Below are 21,153 nucleotides of genomic sequence, written 5' to 3' on the forward strand. Positions count from 1 at the left end.
CTAAATAGACGGTACTGTATTTGTGTGTACCTGGACTAAATAGCATCAAGCCAAACAGACGTTTTTCTTCACAGACTGGGTGAGGACTAACCTCCATTATTTATGTTGCTTCATTAAAGCCTACACTGCAGAAGAGATTGTGTTGATAAATAGGTTGGCGTCGCTTTTTCAATATATTTTCGGCAAAAATAGACCAAGTGCTGAAACTCTACTTGCCTGTCCTAACACAATCGTCTCGCTGACGCAGGCAATACTGCGAGGTACGGTCGCCGAAATAAATACACGCCACTCGCCCAGCACCAAAGGTCTGTATGTATGAAATAAATCTACATCAGCCTCGTGACATGCAGGGCTCTGTCCTAAACCTCCATTCACTTCACTGTATTGAGCACACGCCTTATTTATAAAGCTATTCATACCAACATCATCTACCAACCGCCTTCACATTCATGCATGCAAAGCGCATTGTGTTCGGCACAACTGAATGACCTGCTTATCAACACAGGCCTTCAAACAAATTGACATTTCTTTGTGTTAACTCCAAACCTTCTTTACTCCACCCCCCCCCCCTCCCCTTCTGTAACAGTGATCCACAATCCAATACCATAAAAGTCCTCACCTCGCCTCTGAAGTTTCATGTCCCACAGGGGCGACCATGAGAGGATGATTCAGGAAGGCAATCTGCAAACAGGATCAATCTCTGAAATGGGAGGAGGTGGAGCACCTGGCCCCCCGTCACCATCTGCTAGCCCGGGGCTGCTGTTTTGGGGGATAAATGCAAACAGACCACACCTTTCAATACATACAGCTGTGATGGTGGGGTGTCCAATAACGTCAATACTATAGAAAGTCTTCTTATATGCAAATAAATAATGAAAATGATTTCAGTAAGGCTAGTGTAAAAAATACAAAACAGAATTTGAAGGATGTCATTTTTTTTACTAAGACTGTAACAGATGTGTGTTGTGTTATATGTGTTATTACACACTTTTTAATTGGTTTAAACCCCTCTTTCATTTCGTTGGCTTTTATTGACTTTGCATTGGGCAGAACATTTATCCAAAGTGACTTATAATGCATTCAAGTTCCCTGGGAATCGAACCCACAGCATTATTTGCTCTGCTGAGCCACATTATAAACACACATGGGTTGGCATAATGCATAAGTTGGTTTAACTTAAAAAAGTAAGTTACTTGATTGCCTTAAAATTTGTAGTTAATTCAACTTATTAGTTGACAACAAACTTTTTTGTGTTAAAGAGCACCTGACGTCCGATTCACAATCATGAAAAATGTACGGTATGTTTTTTAACCCATAACCCACGCAAACGCATGGTATTATACCAAATACACAAAATAACATTGTTTTGAGCAATAAAAGATGTGCACTTTAAATAATATTTTTAAGTAGAATTAATTCAAAATAAATTTTAATGCAACTTACTTTTTTTAGTTAAACCAACAAATAATTTTTTGCTTTCAAAGTCCAAATTATACCTGACTTCACATTTCTATTTTGTACAAAGCATATTGATGCTGTATGTTTTAATATTAAATTGCTGTAAATATAGCATAGCTCGCAAAAATGAAAATTCCAACACAATCTAATGGCAATTTAACATTTTTTTGTCAATTTCTGGATAATTAGTTTAAATTTATACGTTCATCCGTTTTCCTTATCCGAATAAAAATATCTCGTCAATCAAGAGAAAACGCTTCCCCGCCAATGACGAGTATTTCCGTCTTTCCAAATTACCGCTATTATCCAGTAGGTGGCGCACTTCCGCAACTTTTCAAACCCGGAAGTATTGCCCTATGGCAAGCGGCTGCATGTCCGTGTCTGTTTTAAAGATCGCTCTGAATGGGATCTCTATGAAAAGTCCGTCACAAAAATGGAATTATCTCTGCTTTTTGCTCAAAATGTGGTGGCAGAAACCTACCCATATTCAAAAGATGATTACAAAAAAACTATAGGAAAAAAAATATTTTTTTTTTGTTTGAAAGCAGAGGGTCTGTTCTTTCATTTGGTATATTGTATGTTTCTATATTTGAAGAAGAACATTTTCTGGAAGGCATTAAACTTTTGTGAAAATCATGAAAAACGCTGGCCCTGGCTGGCAACTTTTTTTAAAAACGCTGGCGGTGAAAGAGTTAAGAAAAATTTGTTTATCCCATTGGCAGATTTTTTTTGCTTATTTTATGATATTTTTGGTCTAAAAACTACTTATTTTCTGGGTTGTTTTGCTCATCAAGAAAAAGCACCTAAATTTAAGCATTTAGATATTTTACTGAAAACAAGACAAAAATACTAATTTTTTTTCTTCTTGAAAATCATTTTTTGCTGTGAAGTGCTTCTATCAACCTAAAAAATCTGATAAATATCAACCCAGTAACTTAGTTTTGGTAAACCATTCTCTGCAATCATGTGAAAAATTAGCTTTAAATATCTGGATCCCCTTGTGATGTCAGAAAGGGATCTTATTATAATAATACTGCCCCTTAATCTGCACTATCCAACCAATGGACTGCCATTTAGTGCAGAGAAAGAAAATAATTGACAGCACAATTGAGTTTTAATTTCAACAAACCATCATTATGGTGATCAGTGTTTGAATTATCCGCTCATATGCATGTTAAAGGACACACCCAGAAACGGCACATTTTTGCTCACACATACAAAGTGTCAATTTTAACATGCCATAATAAATTATCTGTGGGGTATTTTGAGCTAAAACTTGCACTCTGGGGACACCAAAGATTTATTTGACACGTTAAAAAAAGTCCCCTTTAAAGATTATGAGGCCACATGAACAAAACTAATACGTCATTTATAAAAAAAAAAAAAAACACTACAATATTCCAAGAAGTTTTTTGATTGTAAATGTGCCGATTATATTCATTAATACAGTAATCCCATTACAATCAACAGAAAAGTAATGAATGACCAAGACTGATCAAAAGACTCGAGGGAAAATCTGAATTATTAAAGCATTGATTAAGAACGTGAGTGGATTGATTCATCATTACACGAGTTAATAACAACTCCTTATAAACTGGCTACGCTTATTAACCCGAATCAGTGAATGAGGAGTTAAAAGCTCCCCTCTGATAATCTCCCCGTGTGAAGCGAGCTCTTTGTTAACATTTATTTCTAATTAGACACATCCACTTCCCCTAAGGCAACCAAACATTGCAACTTTAATTTAACAAATTGCTCTTTGGATTTTGTTCCATTTCAGCAACTTATTTAAGCATTTTTGTACGTATTCTATATATATTTAGCATATTTTCTGTGTTCGATTTTCATGTAAAGCTGCAACATTATGAAGAGGTGCTTTATAAATCAATCTGAATTGAATTGGTGATGCATCTGATAGTATGTATAATATTATAAGTGTATTATTTACTCACTGTATTGAATGTTGTTTATTGTTCCTTGTTGTGGAGAATTGACCTTTGAAAAGTCTTTCCTTACAAAACAGGCTGCCAAGATCTAAAGAAAACAAAATAAAAATGTATGTAAGATTGATGTCCGCTATTATTTATGCGTATGACATTGAGGGACAAACTTTAATTAGTTAATGAACAAATACTCCAGTGGAACCAAAAACATGGTGTATCTGTACAATATGATCGATTTTAAAGTGTGTTTACATTTGATTGTAGTTTTGCTGTATGCCTTTAATTAAAATCTCTCTGTAATGGGAACCACCATTGGGATGAGAATTACAAAATAAGCTTGATAAAATAAATTGCAGTGTATACAGATTACTGAGAATGAGTATTGGGGGATTAATAATTGTCAAGAAAATAATGACAATGCGAACAATCTTAATGGTCATAAAAACAGGCTTCATTTTCTTTCTGCAAAATATTATTGCTCGTCTGACTTTTGGATTGAAATATGATTTTAATATAAGTGAGGTATAATTGAGCTTATATGCCTGGACATTATCATGACATGTTTTGTGGGAGAGCGAAGGCCATTTTAGACACATGTACAGCGCTGCACAGCCTGTATTTCATGCTTTATAAATACATTGGCAATTGTCTGGTAGGGATAAAACAGATGGCAATTGTCTCAGGGACAATCCTTCTCTTGTCTTTGTTTCAACCGAGTCGGATTTGCGGGACAGCGCCATAAGCTCTCGACAGCCATGAGGAGCTTTCTTTGTAGTCATACAACAATGCTTAAAGCGATATGGTAGGTATGCCACACATACATGTCAGACATCCAAAATCCAGCCGGTCGCCTGCCTGCTACACAGAACACAAAGCCCGGGATCCAAAAAGGCTCAGCTGACATCATTCACCGGGGAGTTTGGGTCCCTGTGCTGCTGGTGATGCTATGGTTAAACCAGGAACCTCTATGATTGTCGCACCTTAACCCTAAAGGCTGGTGATGTTTGGATTTAAGCACTGCATTCAGATTAAAAGATACAAAAGCTGTCAATATGACGGCATCTTTTGTATCTAAAGCGTGCATATTAGTACCCCAAAAGTACATATTGTTACTTCAAAGGTACATTTCTGTCCCTAAATGGTATTATTAGAGCCTTTTTAAAGAGTAGGCTACTGTCAAAGTGACAACTTTTGTACTTTTTTATATAGCACTATCAAATACACACCAGTCAAGTTTTGAAACACTTGACTGAAATGTTTTTTATGATCTTAAAAATATTTAAATCTAAAATGTGTATGTTTAAATGCTTGAAATTCATTTTCTAGGCAAAAATATAGCTGTGCCAAACAGATTAATTTCTGTTATTAAAAAACTAAAACATTATTTAAAAATATTATTTTTGAAATGACGTGAACAGACGCGAATCAAGTGGCGCGATTGCCGCGAAAACACACACTATTTGCCTCAAACGTTATTTAACTCAAGCATTAGCATGACACAAGTTAAATCACACAATTATTTTAGGGCGAGGAAAGCGATGCTTCGCATTTGGTGGCGTACACACCAAAACAAATTCAATGTTTTGCGCAAGTAAATTACATGCAAAGTCGCTAATAGAGGCAAACAGACACAAAAAGAGGCGAACAGATGTGAATGAAGGCGAAAAGTTGTGAATCGAAGCGAAAAGAGGCGTATAGACACGAAAACAGTGAAAAGAGGCAAATAGACACGAATAGATGCTAACAGACACGAATAGAGGCGATTAGACACAAACACTGGTGAATAGATGCATACAGCGGCTAAGACATGTGAACAGAGGCGAAGATACACAAACAGAGGCGAATAGACTTGAACAGTGGCGAATAGACGCGAACAGTGGCGAATAGACACGAACAGAGGCGAAGATACGTGAACAGAGGCAAATAGTCACGAACAGTGGCGAATAGACACGAACAGAGGCGAAGATACGTGAACAGAGGCAAATAGTCACGAACAGTGGCGAATAGACACGAACAGAGGCGAAGATACGTGAACAGAGGCAAATAGACACGAGCAGAGGCGAAGATACGTGAACAGAGGCAAATAGACACGAACAGTGGCGAATAGACACGAGCAGCGGCAAATAGACGCGAACAGCGGCGAAGAGACGCAAACAGAGGCGAAGATATGTGAACAGAGGTGAACAGAGGCAAATAGAAGTGAACAGTGCGAACAGTGGCTATTAGACATGAACAGAGGCGAATAAAGTAGACATAAACCATGGCGAATAGACGCGAACAGAGGCTATTAGACATGAACAGAGGCGAAGGGACGCAAAATGAGGCGAAGATATGTGAACAGAGGTGAATAGATGTGAACAGAGGCGAATAAAGTAGACATGAACCATGGTGAATAGACGCGAAAAGTGGCGAATAGACGCGAACAGAGGCTATTAGACATGAACAGAGGCGAATAAAATAGACATGAACAGAGGTGAAGATACGTGAACAGAAGCAAATAGACACGAACAGAGGCGAATAGACACAAACAGAGGTGAAGATACGTGAACAGAAGCAAATAGACACGAACAGAGGCGAATAGACACAAACAGAGGTGAAGATACGTGAACAGAAGCAAATAGACACGAGCAGCGGCAAATAGACACGAACAGAGGCGAAGATACGTGAACAGAGGCAAATAGACACGAACAGCGGCGAATAGACACGAGCAGCGGCAAATAGACGCGAACAGCGGCGAAGAGACGCAAACAGAGGCGAAGATATGTGAACAGAGGTGAACAGAGGCAAATAGAAGTGAACAGTGCGAACAGTGGCTATTAGACATGAACAGAGGCGAATAAAGTAGACATAAACCATGGCGAATAGACGCGAACAGAGGCTATTAGACATGAACAGAGGCGAAGGGACGCAAAATGAGGCGAAGATATGTGAACAGAGGTGAATAGATGTGAACAGAGGCGAATAAAGTAGACATGAACCATGGTGAATAGACGCGAAAAGTGGCGAATAGACGCGAACAGAGGCTATTAGACATGAACAGAGGCGAATAAAATAGACATGAACAGAGGTGAAGATACGTGAACAGAAGCAAATAGACACGAACAGAGGCGAATAGACACAAACAGAGGTGAAGATACGTGAACAGAAGCAAATAGACACGAACAGAGGCGAATAGACACAAACAGAGGTAAAGATATGTGAACAGTGGCAAATAGACACGAACAGCGGCGAATAGACGCAAACAGAGGTAAAGATATGTGAACAGTGGCAAATAGACACGAACAGCGGCGAATAGACGCGAACAGTGGCAAATAGACGCCAACAGCGGCGAAAAGACGCAAACAGAGGCGAAGATATGTGAACAGAGGTGAACAGAGGCAAATAGAAGTGAACAGTGCGAACAGTGGCTATTAGACATGAACAGAGGCGAATAAAGTAGACATAAACCATGGCGAATAGACGCGAACAGAGGCTATTAGACATGAACAGAGGCGAAGGGACGCAAAATGAGGCGAAGATATGTGAACAGAGGTGAATAGATGTGAACAGAGGCGAATAAAGTAGACATGAACCATGGTGAATAGACGCGAAAAGTGGCGAATAGACGCGAACAGAGGCTATAAGACATGCACAGAGGCGAATAAAATAGACATGAACAGAGGTGAAGATACGTGAACAGAAGCAAATAGACACGAACAGAGGCGAATAGACACAAACAGAGGTGAAGATACGTGAACAGAAGCAAATAGACACGAACAGAGGCGAATAGACACAAACAGAGGTGAAGATACGTGAACAGAAGCAAATAGACACGAACAGAGGCGAATAGACACAAACAGAGGTGAAGATACGTGAACAGAAGCAAATAGACACGAGCAGCGGCAAATAGACACGAACAGAGGCAAAGATACGTGAACAGAGGCAAATAGACACGAACAGCGGCGAATAGACGCAAACAGTGTGAACAGAGGCGAATAGACGCGAACAGAAGTGAAGAGACGGGAACAGAGGCAAAGATTCAATTCAATTAAATTTTATTTATATAGCGCTTTCACAATAGTTAATTGTTTCAAAGCAGCTTTACATTAATAGAAGCAGTGAAAAACACAGAAAAACGACTGATAGCACAACATAATACACGTAACGTCTAGAAGAAGAAGCTAAGTTAAGCCCAAGGAGGCTGCCTCCCCGGGTTAAAAAACCCCCTAGGAGAAAAAAAACCCTAGAGAAAAAAACCACTGTTCACGTAAAAAGATACGTGAACAGTGGCAAATAGACGTGAACAGCGACGAATAGACGCAAACAGCGGCGAAGAGACGCAAACAGAGGGGAAGATATGTGAACAGTAGCGAACAGAGGCGAATAGACATGAACAGTGCGAACAGTGGCTATTAGACATGAATAGAGGCGAATAAAGTAGACATAAACCATGGCGAATAGACGCGAACAGAGGCTATTAGACATGAACAGAGGCGAAGAGACGCAAACAGAGGCGAAGATATGTGAACAGAGGTGAACAGAGGCGAATAGACGTGAACAGAGGCGAATAAAGTAGACATGAACCATGGCGAATAGACGCGAAAAGTGGTGAATAGATGCGAACAGAGGCTATTAGACATGAACAGTGGCGAATAAAATAGACATGAACAGCGGCGAATAGATGCGAAAAGTGGCGAATAGACGCGAAAAGTGGCGAATAGACACACAGGAAAATATTTAACTCGAGCAAAAAAAATGCATGACATGAAATTAAATCCCACAAATAATAAGGAGCGAGGAATGTGATGCTTCGCATTTAGTGTGTATGCAGAATTACACTGAATATTGAAAGAAAAGCAGCCAATAACAGCCCAGATTAAATGTGAACTCCTTCAAAATTCTTTAAAAATCATCCTCAAGTGAAACTTTAAGAAGCTTCTTGATAAAATGACACGAGTACAGTTTTGCAGTTTCTAGGCAAAGGGTGACTGCACTTGAAATAATAAAATATAACAGTTTTGATTTATTTTGGATGGTTTTAGTCATCAGCATAATTACAACAGTTACATTTGTGTTATGCCATAATTTGGACAGGTTTATTAATATTCTGTAAAAGATGAATAAGTGAGTGTTTCAAAACTCTTGCTCGGTAGTGTATTCCATTACATGTCAAGGTCAACATGAAGTAGTAAAGTCCTGCATGAACGTAATCCCTTAAGGGTCTAAGCTCTGGAGGTCCTATCATATATTAATGCACATCACTAATGGCTAGACCCTAGTATATGCTTGTTTACCCGTGTTCTTACCGAGGGTCCATAAAGAGGAAAACAACCTCACCAGATGGTCATCTCTGAGAGATTGTATGGCCAGGATCCATTGATTTTTCCTGCTTGTGATTCTGCATTAATATTTCATTACCTTTGTCTTCCATTTCCTGGCTTTAAGAGTGCCGAGCTGGCTTACAGCGAAGTGCTCCGGGTCGATGGACTGCTACCAGGAACAGGCCAACTCCCCGAAACATCTGAGACTCGTCCACACCCCGGGGATCGAAACGGTGACCCTCATCGATCTAAAATGACAAAAGGGAAAAACAATTACATAATGAGATTTGAGGGTTAGTTCGCACGAAAATTTAAATTTGGCCATTTACTCACTGTTATCGACGGGTCTCCTAGTGAGTTTTTGAAGAATCTCCATGTGGTCTGTTTAGCTCCAAGGACAAAAATAAGCAAATCATAAAGATGGTCCATACTAAAATCAGGTTTTATTCGATATTTATTAGCTGAAAACACAGTCATAGCAGTTCTCAAGTCTAAAAATGATACTGCTAGATCAAAGAATATAGTAACAAGAAAGCTTAAAGTTTAATTTTGCTTTCACTGACAACAAACAAAATATTTTACAACAAATCTGAGCTGGATGGAGACTCGTGTGCTTGTAAATAAATAACACAGTTTGACTTAAGAGCTCACATGCTTAAATGTTTCATGTCCCACAATGCATTGCCAGAAAAATTTGTTTCATCATTACCCGAGCAAGCTTATTTTCTTAGTAAGAAATGTTTGTCTGCCCAATGATGCAAATGAACACCTGAGAACTGGATGCGACATTTTGTTTTAACAAGAGACATCGACAACATTGCAGTTGCGATATTATATGACGAGGTTGAGATGAATCACGAACATTAATGTATTCAAGTGCAACAGCGCAAGCTAAAGCGATCAGACATATGCAGGTCAGACGGGCTGCTGCCTCAGCACACCATGGAAAGATGCTTTGCTAAAAAAACCTTTCAAGTGCTTCTTCAAAGGATCCATCAATGTCATTAAAGCAAAAGGCGTCTGCGACAAATAGTTTTGATTTGAGAATTCTGTCTGTCGTCTATCTCTTGTGCCATTAAAACTAAATAAGCTTTGAAAAAATAAATATAACATAAAACATAAATACTTAAACATGTATATCTATTAAACAGTGCTCTGGAGTACTTGAATCTCATTACGGCTTCCTGCATTTATTTGTAAAGTTGTAATAAGCAGGTTAATGTCCAGTCAACCAATCACAAACTAGTTTTTTTTTGGGTTAATGAACAGCTGACTGTAATGCTCACAGACCGGTAATTACCATAAATGAGTACATGCAGTATCAGAGGCGAGATACTTTTAAAACGTTAACTTTTTAACACTTTACAATAAGCTTGTATGTGTTAAGTATGGGACAATGTGTAGTCTTGTATGACACTGAAGGGGTTTATTTCTGTGATAACAATTGGTAATGCCTGTACATTAACACGCTTATTACACGGCTATTTAACTCATAAGGTCAGCATTAAATATTGATTAGAAAATGTGATATTTGCTCATATTTAACAAATGCAGACCTTTCACAAGGAAAACCTGTTTTACTTTTGGTTTTAAGATAAGACAAGACATTCAAATGTCACGACTTAGAAGGTGTCCAGCATCAGATTTTTTTAAAAAGCCATTGAAGCCATTGTTTTTTTTTTTTTTTTTTTGCACATATAAGATTAAGATCTGAACTTATTATATCCATTATTTTTAGAGGATTTAAAAATAATTTCTATATAATTATTTACATTTTTTAGATTATCATTATCAAAAATTATAATTACCGCAACATGATATTACATTAAATATATGCATTTAAAAAGCCCTTGAAGACCTTTCACAAGGAAAACCTATTTACTTTTGGTTTTAAGATAAGACAAGACGTTCAAATGTCATGACTTAGAAGATGTCAAACATCAAAAAAAATTTAAAAAGCCATTGAAGCCAATTTTTTTTTTTTGCACATATAAGATCAAGGTCTGAACTTACTATAAGCATTATTTTTAGAGGATTTAAACAAATATTTCCTATAGAATTATTTACATTTTTTAATCATTAGCAATAATTATCATTACCGCAACATGATATTACATTAAATATATGCATTTACAAACTCATGTTTCGGTAATGAAAACTAAAAAGTTGTCTAGGTACTATAACAAAAATGTTTTAACTTTTATCTGGGGAAAAAAATGTCCCTTCCAACTATTTTTTTTTTTTTTGAAAATGTTGGTTCCTTGAGGGCTTAAACAATGATTGAAAATTGTTGCGGAGGATGAGAAAATTGATCTTGGACACATTTATATTCCTTATTATTGTCTCTACATTTACCAATAATCACCAAATACCACATGTTTCTTTACTGTTAATGTTTATAGTATAACATACACTGAAGCTTCTTATTTTTTAATTTTTTTATTTATAAATATTTCCACCCAAATCCAGTCATGGACACGTAGCGGTAATGAGAATTTTCCCCTTAAATGTGGAAAAAACAACAAAATTAGTTTGTATGATGTCATTTAAAATCATGTGCAAAATAGTACATGAAGAGATGTTTATATGCTTCTTATTTTGATTCTTACTTTGCATTTACTTTTTTATCAAAATGTTTCATGACACCTCATAAGTCTAATTTCGCAAGAATCACCCTTTTTCGCTTAATCATTTATAGCCTAAATATAATGTCATATTAAAAGACATATTTATATTTAATTTTTGTGTAATATTAAGCTGTGCCTGTCAAAATGATTTGCAGTATTCAGGTTACCGTGCGTTATAGTTTTGAGTGGTCGTTTGGATGGAAAAATAAACAAGCAAATGTTGTGACTGGCCAATCAGAATCAAGCATTCCAATGAGCCATGAAATAACATTAATGCATTAACATACACTAACAGTGAACAATACCTCTACCAGTGGCGGCTCGTGACTGCTCACCCGAGAGGCGCAAATTCAAAATAAGTGTTCAAAATATGTGTTTGTTGCGTCATGTGAACCATGTGCATCACATGTTTTGTCAAAATAAGTGCCTGCTGCACACGCGTCAAAACGAGACTCTCACGTTCACAAAATACACGCACGACATTCACTTAACGCTAAACTGTGATTACGCATGAAATTATGTGAGTATCTGGCAAACGCGAGCGTCTCTTTAATCAGAAACCCTTTAGATGCATCTGAATTTTGACAAGACACGTGATGCACACAGGATCACTCGACGCGCAGAACACATCTTTTGAAATTACGAACCCCACACATGACAGGCTACAAACATGTTGTGACGAACTTCGCATCAAGCGCCTTCGAAAAAAGAAGTCACCGGCCACCACTGACCTCTACAGCATTTATTAAAATTTAGTTCATGTTAATTTTGGCATTTACTAATACATTATTCAAATCAAAAGTTGTTAACATTAATGCATAATGAACTAACATACACTGCAAAAAATTATTTTCAAGAAAATAAAATTCTTAGTATTTTTGTCTTGTTTTCAGTAAAAATATCTCAAGATTCTTAAATTAAAGATGCTTTGACTTGATGAGCAAAACAACCCAAGAAAGTTAGTCTAGTTTTAGACCAAAAATATCAAATTTAAGTGATTTTGTACATAAAACAAAGCAAAAAAATCTGCCAATGGGGTACGCAAAAAGATTAAATTAAGGCAGATTTTTTTGCTTGTTTTATGCACAAAATCACTTAAATTTGATATTTTTGGTCAAAAACTAGATAAAAAAACTAATACATTTTTTTCTGAAAATATTTTTTTTGCAGTAGAGCAGTTGTCTTTCATGTTTTCTTGTAAATGAGCATTTTTTAATGGATTCTGCCAACAAAGCGCCATTTCTGTATGACCTGAGGCCAGGATTAAGCAGATTTGAAGTGAAAATATCTAATAAACGTATATTACATGCAGAGAACATTGGGTTAATATCATCTCATTTTTGACGGAAGTGGCATTTGGCGGCTTTTGCATCTGAGCTCTTCAAATGTATTGGCATTAACATGAACAAAGATTAATAAATGCTAAAAAAATATTGGTCATTGTTATTTCATTTACTAACTAAAGTTAACAAATACAATCTTATTGTAGAGTGTTACTGCAAATGATTTTCAAGATCATGGTAAAGCAAAGGTTACTCTTAGGTAAAAATGAAGTATGCTTGAATGTAAAAGAAATATACTTACAGTAAATACTAGAAAGTGCATTTGTAGTATTGTGTATACTAGAAATATATACTAGATAATTATATTAATTCTGTAGTACTTATTTGCACTTAAAAGTATACTAAATACCAGTAATGTAATACTTCAACACATTTGTAGCGTATTGAAATAAATTATGTCTTAAAATAGTACTCGTTATAATTTTTTCTATATTAAATATGAAATTGGTGCATAAAAATAGTATAAGTTTACCCTTTTCACCACTTGGGTTAACATGATGAAAATATGTGTATCCAAATAAATTCATTGCACAACCAATCCGTTATTCAAGACAGTAGTGTATCATCATAAGCACTAAAAATAGGCATTTTAAATGATTTAAACTTAAATTGATTAATCTGAAGATATTTACATTCTGTTCACAGGATAATTCTATATTTTGCACAAATGCATCATAAATGCAATGACTAAACTAAACTTAACAACACCCCTTATTGCCCTTATAAGACCTTCACCTGATTATCAAATTGTTTGAATCAGCTGGATCATGAATCACAGCTCACAGAGTTTAGATGAACTGTGCACTTAAATCACAGCCGTTGATGACAAGTACACATGCAAATTAAAATCCTCAATAAATGAGAGGTTTTTGGGAACTAACCATCATGTTGAGAGCAGGAGGTTCAGTCAACTCGAAGGAATTTTAAAAGATAAAGTGTCATGGGGATCTACTGCAACCGATTAAATTCAATAAAACTGACGTTTACAATGAGCTGAATGATATATAGTCTATATATAGTTCAGTTACACACTTCATCCTCCATTATTAACAATATTCTGGGCTTATTTACAGCGTAAATCATGTAGTTAGTTATATATATATATATATAAACTTAATTTGCATATTGGCATAGGGTGAAACTAAAAGCAGGCTTTTAAGTCGTTAAATGCGGCAACAATGTTCTAGCAAGTGCTTAATATGCCCGGCGTCAACTGTTTCCCCTGAAGCAACATCCCACTTGCACAGCAGGGACTCGCTGGATTCATATGTTGAGTTTAGAGATTTGTTATTCTTTGACCACACTGCCGCCTAGTGTTTATTACAAGCATCATCACGGTTAGTAGGCCTTATTTAACTTTTTATGTGAGGGATGCGGTTGCCTGGTTACCACTTTAACCTTCACAACTTCTTTTGAGATGGAGAGGTAACTTTGGACACAAGTATTGATTTTACAGTAATTTACATCTACATTGCAAAAAATGACTCTTTTACACTCTAAAAATGGCAGGCTTATTTTTGACCCAAAATGGGTAAATACTGGACAGAGCACGTGCTGGGCCAAAAATTTCCATGTTCTGGGTTAAAAATTACCCAATATTGGGTTGTTTTTATTAAACCAAGGTGTATAATAACCCAGCAGTTTGGTTAAAATAACCCAGCATTAAGTCAATTTTTAACCCAGCATGTGTTCTGTCCAATATTTACCCATTATGGGTCAAAAATAACCCAGCCATTTTTAGAGTGTACTTAGTAGTTTTGTCTTGTTTAAAGTACAAATATACAAATTCTTGAAATCAAGATTTTCTTGATGTGCAAAATGATCTAAAAAAAATAAATCTAGTTCTTAGACAAAACATATAACATTTAAGTGAATTTGTGCTTAAAACAAGCAAAAAAATAAATAAATAAATAGTTATCTGCCAATGGGGTAAGAAAATAAATCTTGAAATAAGTTAACTTTTTTCCTTCAACATTTCATTAAAGAAAAATTCCCTCAACCCAGATCTTTGGCAGATATTTTTGCTTGTTTTAAGCACAAATTGACTTAAATTGTATATTTTTATTTGTCTAAAAACTAGACTTATGTCCTTGTTTTCAGTAGAAATATCTAAAACATTTTAAATCAAGAAAATAAGTCTAGACAAATAAAAATATACAATTTACGTGAATTTGTGCTTAAAACAAGCAAAATATCTGGGATGAGGGAGTAAATTTTTCTTTAATGAAATGTTGAAGAAAAAAAGTAAACTTATTTCAAGATTTTTTTCTTACCCCATTAGCAGATTATTATTATTTATATTTTTTTTTTTTATTGTTTTGCTTGTTTTAAGCACAAATTCACTTAAATTGTTTATTTTTATTTGCCTAAAAACTAGACTTATTTACTTGTTTTCAGTAGAAATATCTAAAAAGTCTGTATGTAAATCAAGAATATAAGTATGGAAGCCGAGAGAGGACATGCACTAGTATTATTTTTGCTTGCTTGTTTTCTCGTGATCACGACTTAATTTCTCGTTATCTCGAGATAACAAAAGTTGTTTTTTCGTGATCTCGAGATACAGAAAGTTGTTTTCTCGTGATCACGACTTAATTTTCTCATGATCTCGAGAAAACAAAAGTTGTTTTCTCGTTATCCTGACATGATAATCCAAATGTCATAATGTAATTTCCTGTCAATATAATATTTAGTGTATTTTGAAGTGGACTGCTAATGTATATGAGTTGGGGTCTTCGCCGTAACCACACGTGTAGCTAATGTGTAGACTTAATAAAGTTGGACGGTTCATGTTCGTGAATTTAGGGACCATCTCTAAAGTAATACTGTACATGTTTCTATCTTCAATAGTATTTAACAGTTTATTTAAATAAATATCAAGAATCTAAAAAGTGTGCATTATAGCTGACAACACGTTGGTTTTGTGACTGTTTGTTGACTTTCAGTCATTCCATTTTAATGCTGTTAAAAGTAGAAACGTGTATTGAGTAACTTAAAGACGGTCCCTAAATTTACCACTGTAAAATTGTAAATATTGACAAATCTATTTCCGCTTGAGCGAATCTCTGATCCAAGTAAAATCTCGTTTGTTCATCCATGCTAATTTAGCTAAATATGCTTTTGCTGTTTACAAACAAAACATTGAGTACACGTAAGCTTTAATCACATCACAAAAATACAACTTTTGTTATGTCGAGATCATGAGAAAACAACTTTTGTTATCTCGAGATAACGAGAAATTAAGTCGTGATCACGAGAAAACAAGCAAGCAAAAATAGTAATAGTGCATGTCCTCTCTCGGCTTCCGTATACAAGTCTTGTTTTCAGACAAATAAAATTATACAATTTAAGTGAATTTGTGCTTAAAACAAGGAAAAAAAATAAAAAAATAAAATAAAAAAATAATATTAATCTGCCAATGGGGTAAGAAAAAAAACTTGAAATAAGTTTACTATTTTTCTTCAACACTTCATTAGAGAAAATTCCCTCGCCCCAGATATTTGGCAGATATTTTTGCTTGTTTTAAGCATAAATTCACTTTAATTGTATATTTTTATTTGTCTATTAACTAGACTTATGTTCTTGTTTTCAGTAGAAATATCTAAAACATTTTAAATCAAGAAAATAAGTCTAGTTTTTAGAGAAATAAAAAATATACAATTTAAGTAAATTTGTGCTTAAAAGATCTGGGGTGAGTGAATTTCTCTTTAAGGAAGTGTTGAAGAAAAAAAATAAACTTATTTCAAGATTTCTTTTCTTACCCCATTGGCAGATTATTTATTTGTTTTGCTTGTTTTAAGCACAAATTCACTTAAATTGTATATTTTCATTTGTCTAAAAACTAGACTTATTTTCTTGATTTAAGAATTTTTTAGATATTTCTACTGAAAACAAGACAAAAATACTATGTAAGAAGTCATTTTTTGCAGTGTATTGGTCATTCACACTTCTTATGATGTGTATTGACACTTTTCACATTGAAATCTTCACTGCAAAAAAATATTTTCAAGAAAAATGTTCTTAGTATTTGTTTTCAGTAAAAATATCTAAAAATTATTAAATTAAGATGCTAATAAGTAAATAAGTCTAGGTTTTAGACCAAAATATCAAATTTAAGTGATTTTGCGCATAAAACAAGCAAAAACATCTGCCAATGGGGTAAGCAAATTTTTCTTGAATTTAGTGTTTAAGAAAAATGTTCAGTTTTTTTTGCTTACTCCATTGGCAGATTTTTTTGCTTGTTTTATGCACAAAATCACTTAAATTTGATATTTTTGGTCTAAAAACTAGACTTATTTTCCCATGTTGTTATGCTCATCAAGAAAAACCATCTTAATTTAAGAATTTTTAGATATTTTTACTGAAAATACTAAGAATTTTTTTTCTTGAAAATCATTTTTTTGCCGTGTTTAAAGTGAGACTTTGGCAAATAAGGACTAGTAGGTGAGATTAAATACAAGAACATGAATTGTTTACTTACATTTCTGTGTCATACATAGTTGGCATACAGACAGAAAAAAAAGACTTTCCTAGAAAATTGTTTTACAAAAAAAAAGGAGTGATAAAAGAGGATCTAATAAAAGAATGCAATAAAAACAACAGAAAATGACCGTTCAGTGCAATGGTTGTAGTGTTGGCGAGTAGGCTTTTAAAACACCAATAACTAAAATCTTAAATAACACTGGATTTGAGCTTATAAAATTTGAAATCACTGGACGTTTTTTTAACTCGTACAATCGTTTAAAATGCGCATTGGCTCAAATAACTAAGATACAAGAGGGCAAAAACCAATAAGGCATAATAAAAAGACAATCGTGTGCACAAAGTCCATAGTGTTTGTTTACAAACATTAGTGTGTTTGGATTGGTACAGTACATTTTACAGTAAGACACGTGTGTGTGTGTGGTCACATGACCTTTCTGTTAACGCTGCATGTGTGATAAAACTGCAATGGGCTCAAAAACAGTCGACGTGAGGAGACCTGATTTGTCGCATGAGAGGTAGATGGCATAAGTTAATGCCTGACCACCATACCGTGTATTACTTAAAGTAAAACCAAACCTTTACCCAGTTATTGTAAACATACAAGTGGATAGGGAAGAATGTGTTTTAAAGTTATAAGCAAATTATAGCGAATGCAGGTCTATGGGACTCACTTATGACACCAAGTCAGAACTAAATAGATAATTTGTGAAACTAGCCATTGCACTGAATTATAGTGACAATTTACTAACGGTTATTTGTTCTGCTTGTTTCATAAGTGAGGACCAATATGTTTTATACACATTACAGTAAATCACCCGAAAGAAACTTCAGGAAAATTAGCTGTGCATGCAACGTTATAAACCATTTTAAATAGGACAATGACCATTTCGAATACTGTTTAGTCAAAACAAACACAAAACTCGCTGGTATGTTAATAGGGATGTTACGATCTACGTTCAACTTTTTAAAAACACAGCGAAATGCATGGAATTAAAAACATACGTCCACATAAAACCAACAAGTGTAATATCTGTATGTTGAAATGGAGGGTAAGAGTATCTGGACTTTCGATTGAAGTGTTAAGTTGAGTCTCTAACAACCACTATGACCAGATGCTCTTCCTCAAGTTTTCCAAGAGTTTTCAAAGCAGTCTGAAGATACTGCTGCGAGAAGTCACAGGGTGGAAAAGCATACAACATGCCCCCCATCTCCCTATCTTTGGGGCCACCAAGGGGCAGACCGATGACCCCAGCCGCCTGCTTGTTCCTGAGATAAGTCACCAGGTTTCTGAGAAGGCGCTGCTGAAGGCCCGGTTCTGGAGGTGGGGCTTCGCGGTCCACGGGGCCTTGAACGGCGAGGAGCACGGCGTAACCGTCCGGGCTGCCTAGTTTGATGCGACGCGTCACCTCGTCCAGTTTGGGCTGATCCAACCTCAGCCGCTGAGCAATTTTGAGCTGGGTGATCTTGGCGCCGCCTGCATGATTGTCCCGCATGAGGGTGTAAAAAAAGTTTGCGCCTCCTTCTAACATATGCATGTTTGTGGGAAAGCAACTGTTTTTAAGGACGAGAGAACCGTGCCAGACACGGCTCAGAGTCTGTGCGTATTCGGAGAGCGTGCTTGGCTTTTTGGAGTCCGTTTTTGACTTGTCCGTCTGCGAGTCGGGGTCGCTCTCGCCTTTGCGGTGGTTGCGTTCGTGCTCGCCGTCCTTCCTCGAATGCGAGGATTCATCTAGCGGGGCGCGTTCGTCGCTGGAGTGTCTGCTTATATCGGGAGTGTGATTGAGAGGTTCGGAGGTGGAGTCCGGTAGCCGACCACGGCTCCGATCTGGGCTGTCTTCCGGGGTGCAAGGGGCTCCTCCACGAATTTTTGACCTTCCACGCTCCTCTGTGGACCGCTCGACGGGGCTGAGGCTTCTCCGTTTGCGCCGCTCCTCCCAGCTTTTTCCTTGTCTGCGTTCCAGTTCTCGTTCCTTTATCCAACGTTCCCTGCTGCGACTACGACTGCGGCTGCGCTGTCTCGCTCGCCCAAACGCGTCAGGGTTCGCACTGCGCTCCAGCCCTTTCAGCGGACTCCATTCACGGTCCGAAAGGCGATCTCTTTCTCGCTCCACGAACAAAGGATGGGAGGGTGAACGAGCTCTCGCCCTCAGTTCTCTTTCGAGGCTACGGTGACGTCCGTAACCATCAGGCAGAAGGTCGTAATGTGAAGGGAGGGGAAGAGGAGGCTGGTACTGCTGAGGGTACGCCCTGGTCTCCTCTTCTTTAGCAAAATCCACACGCAGTCTGCGGTTCGGACCGCCCAGAGGGAAGCCACGCATCTGCGCACAAGCGGCCTGAGCAGCATCCAGGCTTTCATAATGAATGTACGCAAAATTATCTCCTTTTACATAGTCTATAGTGCGAATACTCCCAAAGCGGTCGAACTCACGGGCTAAAGTGGCCAGCGATGTATTCGGGCCGAGTCCACCCACCCACAGGCGAGTCGTTGGATTGGCTTTCCCGTAGCCGATTTTTATCGGGTTTCCGTTAATCATTCGTCCCTGCATAGCCACTTTGGCTCGATGAGCCATATCCAAATTCTGAAATTTGAGAAAAGCGTAAGCGCCCCCCTGTCCACGGGCCGGACGCTTGATGACGACCTCTTCGATAATCCCATATTTTTCGAACCCCTGCCGTAGTTCCACCTCAGAAATGTTATGATCCAAATTGCCGATGAATAAATTCCTAGTTGCTCTCTGATCATCCTCTGGTTTCAAGTCATCCTCAGGTAACTGATAAGCATACATGCGACTCCTCTCATCCAAGGCGGTATAATAGTCCAAAACACGTTCCCGGCTGAGTCCAATACCTTCGACGTAATGTCTGGCTCTCGCATCCCTTGTAAGTGCACTGCCACCAGCACCTGGGGAAAGGGATCTCTGTCTGTAGGTGTAGGCAGCACTGTGCACGGACGCGTAACTGACGTCAGGAGGCGTGCAACTGCGACGCCGCATGTACATGGGTTCAACTTTTAGCGGACGATCGTAAAGCACCAACCTTGTTTTGGAGTGCCGCGCTTCCCGCGCGTTTTCCGTGTGCCGGAAGTTGACATAGGCGACCCGGCCCAGTTCCGGCGTGTGGGAAAGCTTGACGCTAACATCCCCAAACTTTTTAAACTCGTGAAACAGTCCGTCCTCGACATGCTCGTCAGAAATCTGCGAGCCGAGGTTGCTGATCAATAGTGTCTTGTATTCGAGTCGTGTACCCGCCATGTCTGCGGATGGGGTCTTACCTGCGGTTCGGACCGGGGCTCGACCCAGCAGACCCAGTTCACGGTGATGGAGGCTGTCGCGCTCTTCGCGCGCCCGCGATTTTTCCCGCTCTCGGCTGCGGCTTCGCTTGTGGTAACTTCGGGTCTCGGCGAGCAGCAGCGCGAGTGGCGCGCTGGGCTCGCGCTCTCTGTCCCGCTCGCGGGCGCGTTTGGAGAGCGCCCTGGACGGACTCGCGTCGCGTTCGGCCTGCCTCTTCATTTTACAGTGATGCTCCTCAGCGCAAAAACACAAAATCAGCTCCGAGGTGAATTCTCACGGCTCCGAGAAACGGTGCACATTCGTGAGGGGACTTTTAGCTAACGCGTGCACGAAAAACAGACGGCGGGTGTTTAATTTTGCGCTTAAAAATAAAGCAACAAACATTAGCGTCGCTTCTGCTGCATCTATTCCGCCATCTTGGACAAAAGGAATGTGCGCGCGCCCGCGAGAGGGAGGAGCCGTCAGTGACGTCAGCGCTGATCGCGTGACGCCGTGGGAATTACGACAAAAATGTATTTTTCTCTGAAAATAACACTTTTTGAGTGCGCAAATTATAAAATTATAAATCTGTTTTTCATAAAAGATGGAAAAAGACAAAAGCTTAAATACTTCACTGTATTTTATGACTATTGTGTTTAAATTTACAGTATGCAACAATAAAGGCTTTCAACAGAAGCATGTCACACAGTTGTCATATTAAAGAAATATGG

At 37.6% G+C, this 21,153-nt stretch overlaps 1 protein-coding gene across 1 annotated transcript; it reads right to left on the bottom strand.

Moving 5' to 3' along the window:
* Window positions 1-17,122: 17,122 nt before the first annotated feature.
* On the bottom strand, window positions 17,123-21,088 carry LOC141359235 (putative RNA-binding protein 15B). Its single transcript, XM_073861297.1, has one exon. It carries the CDS (start codon window positions 20,660-20,662, stop codon window positions 18,233-18,235), a length of 2,430 nt encoding a protein of 809 aa, XP_073717398.1. The 5' UTR covers window positions 20,663-21,088; the 3' UTR covers window positions 17,123-18,232.
* Between the last annotated feature and the right edge of the window lie 65 nt (window positions 21,089-21,153).

The sequence above is a fragment of the Misgurnus anguillicaudatus genome, chromosome 23 (assembly GCF_027580225.2).
Source record: "Misgurnus anguillicaudatus chromosome 23, ASM2758022v2, whole genome shotgun sequence".
NCBI lineage: Eukaryota > Metazoa > Chordata > Actinopteri > Cypriniformes > Cobitidae > Misgurnus > Misgurnus anguillicaudatus.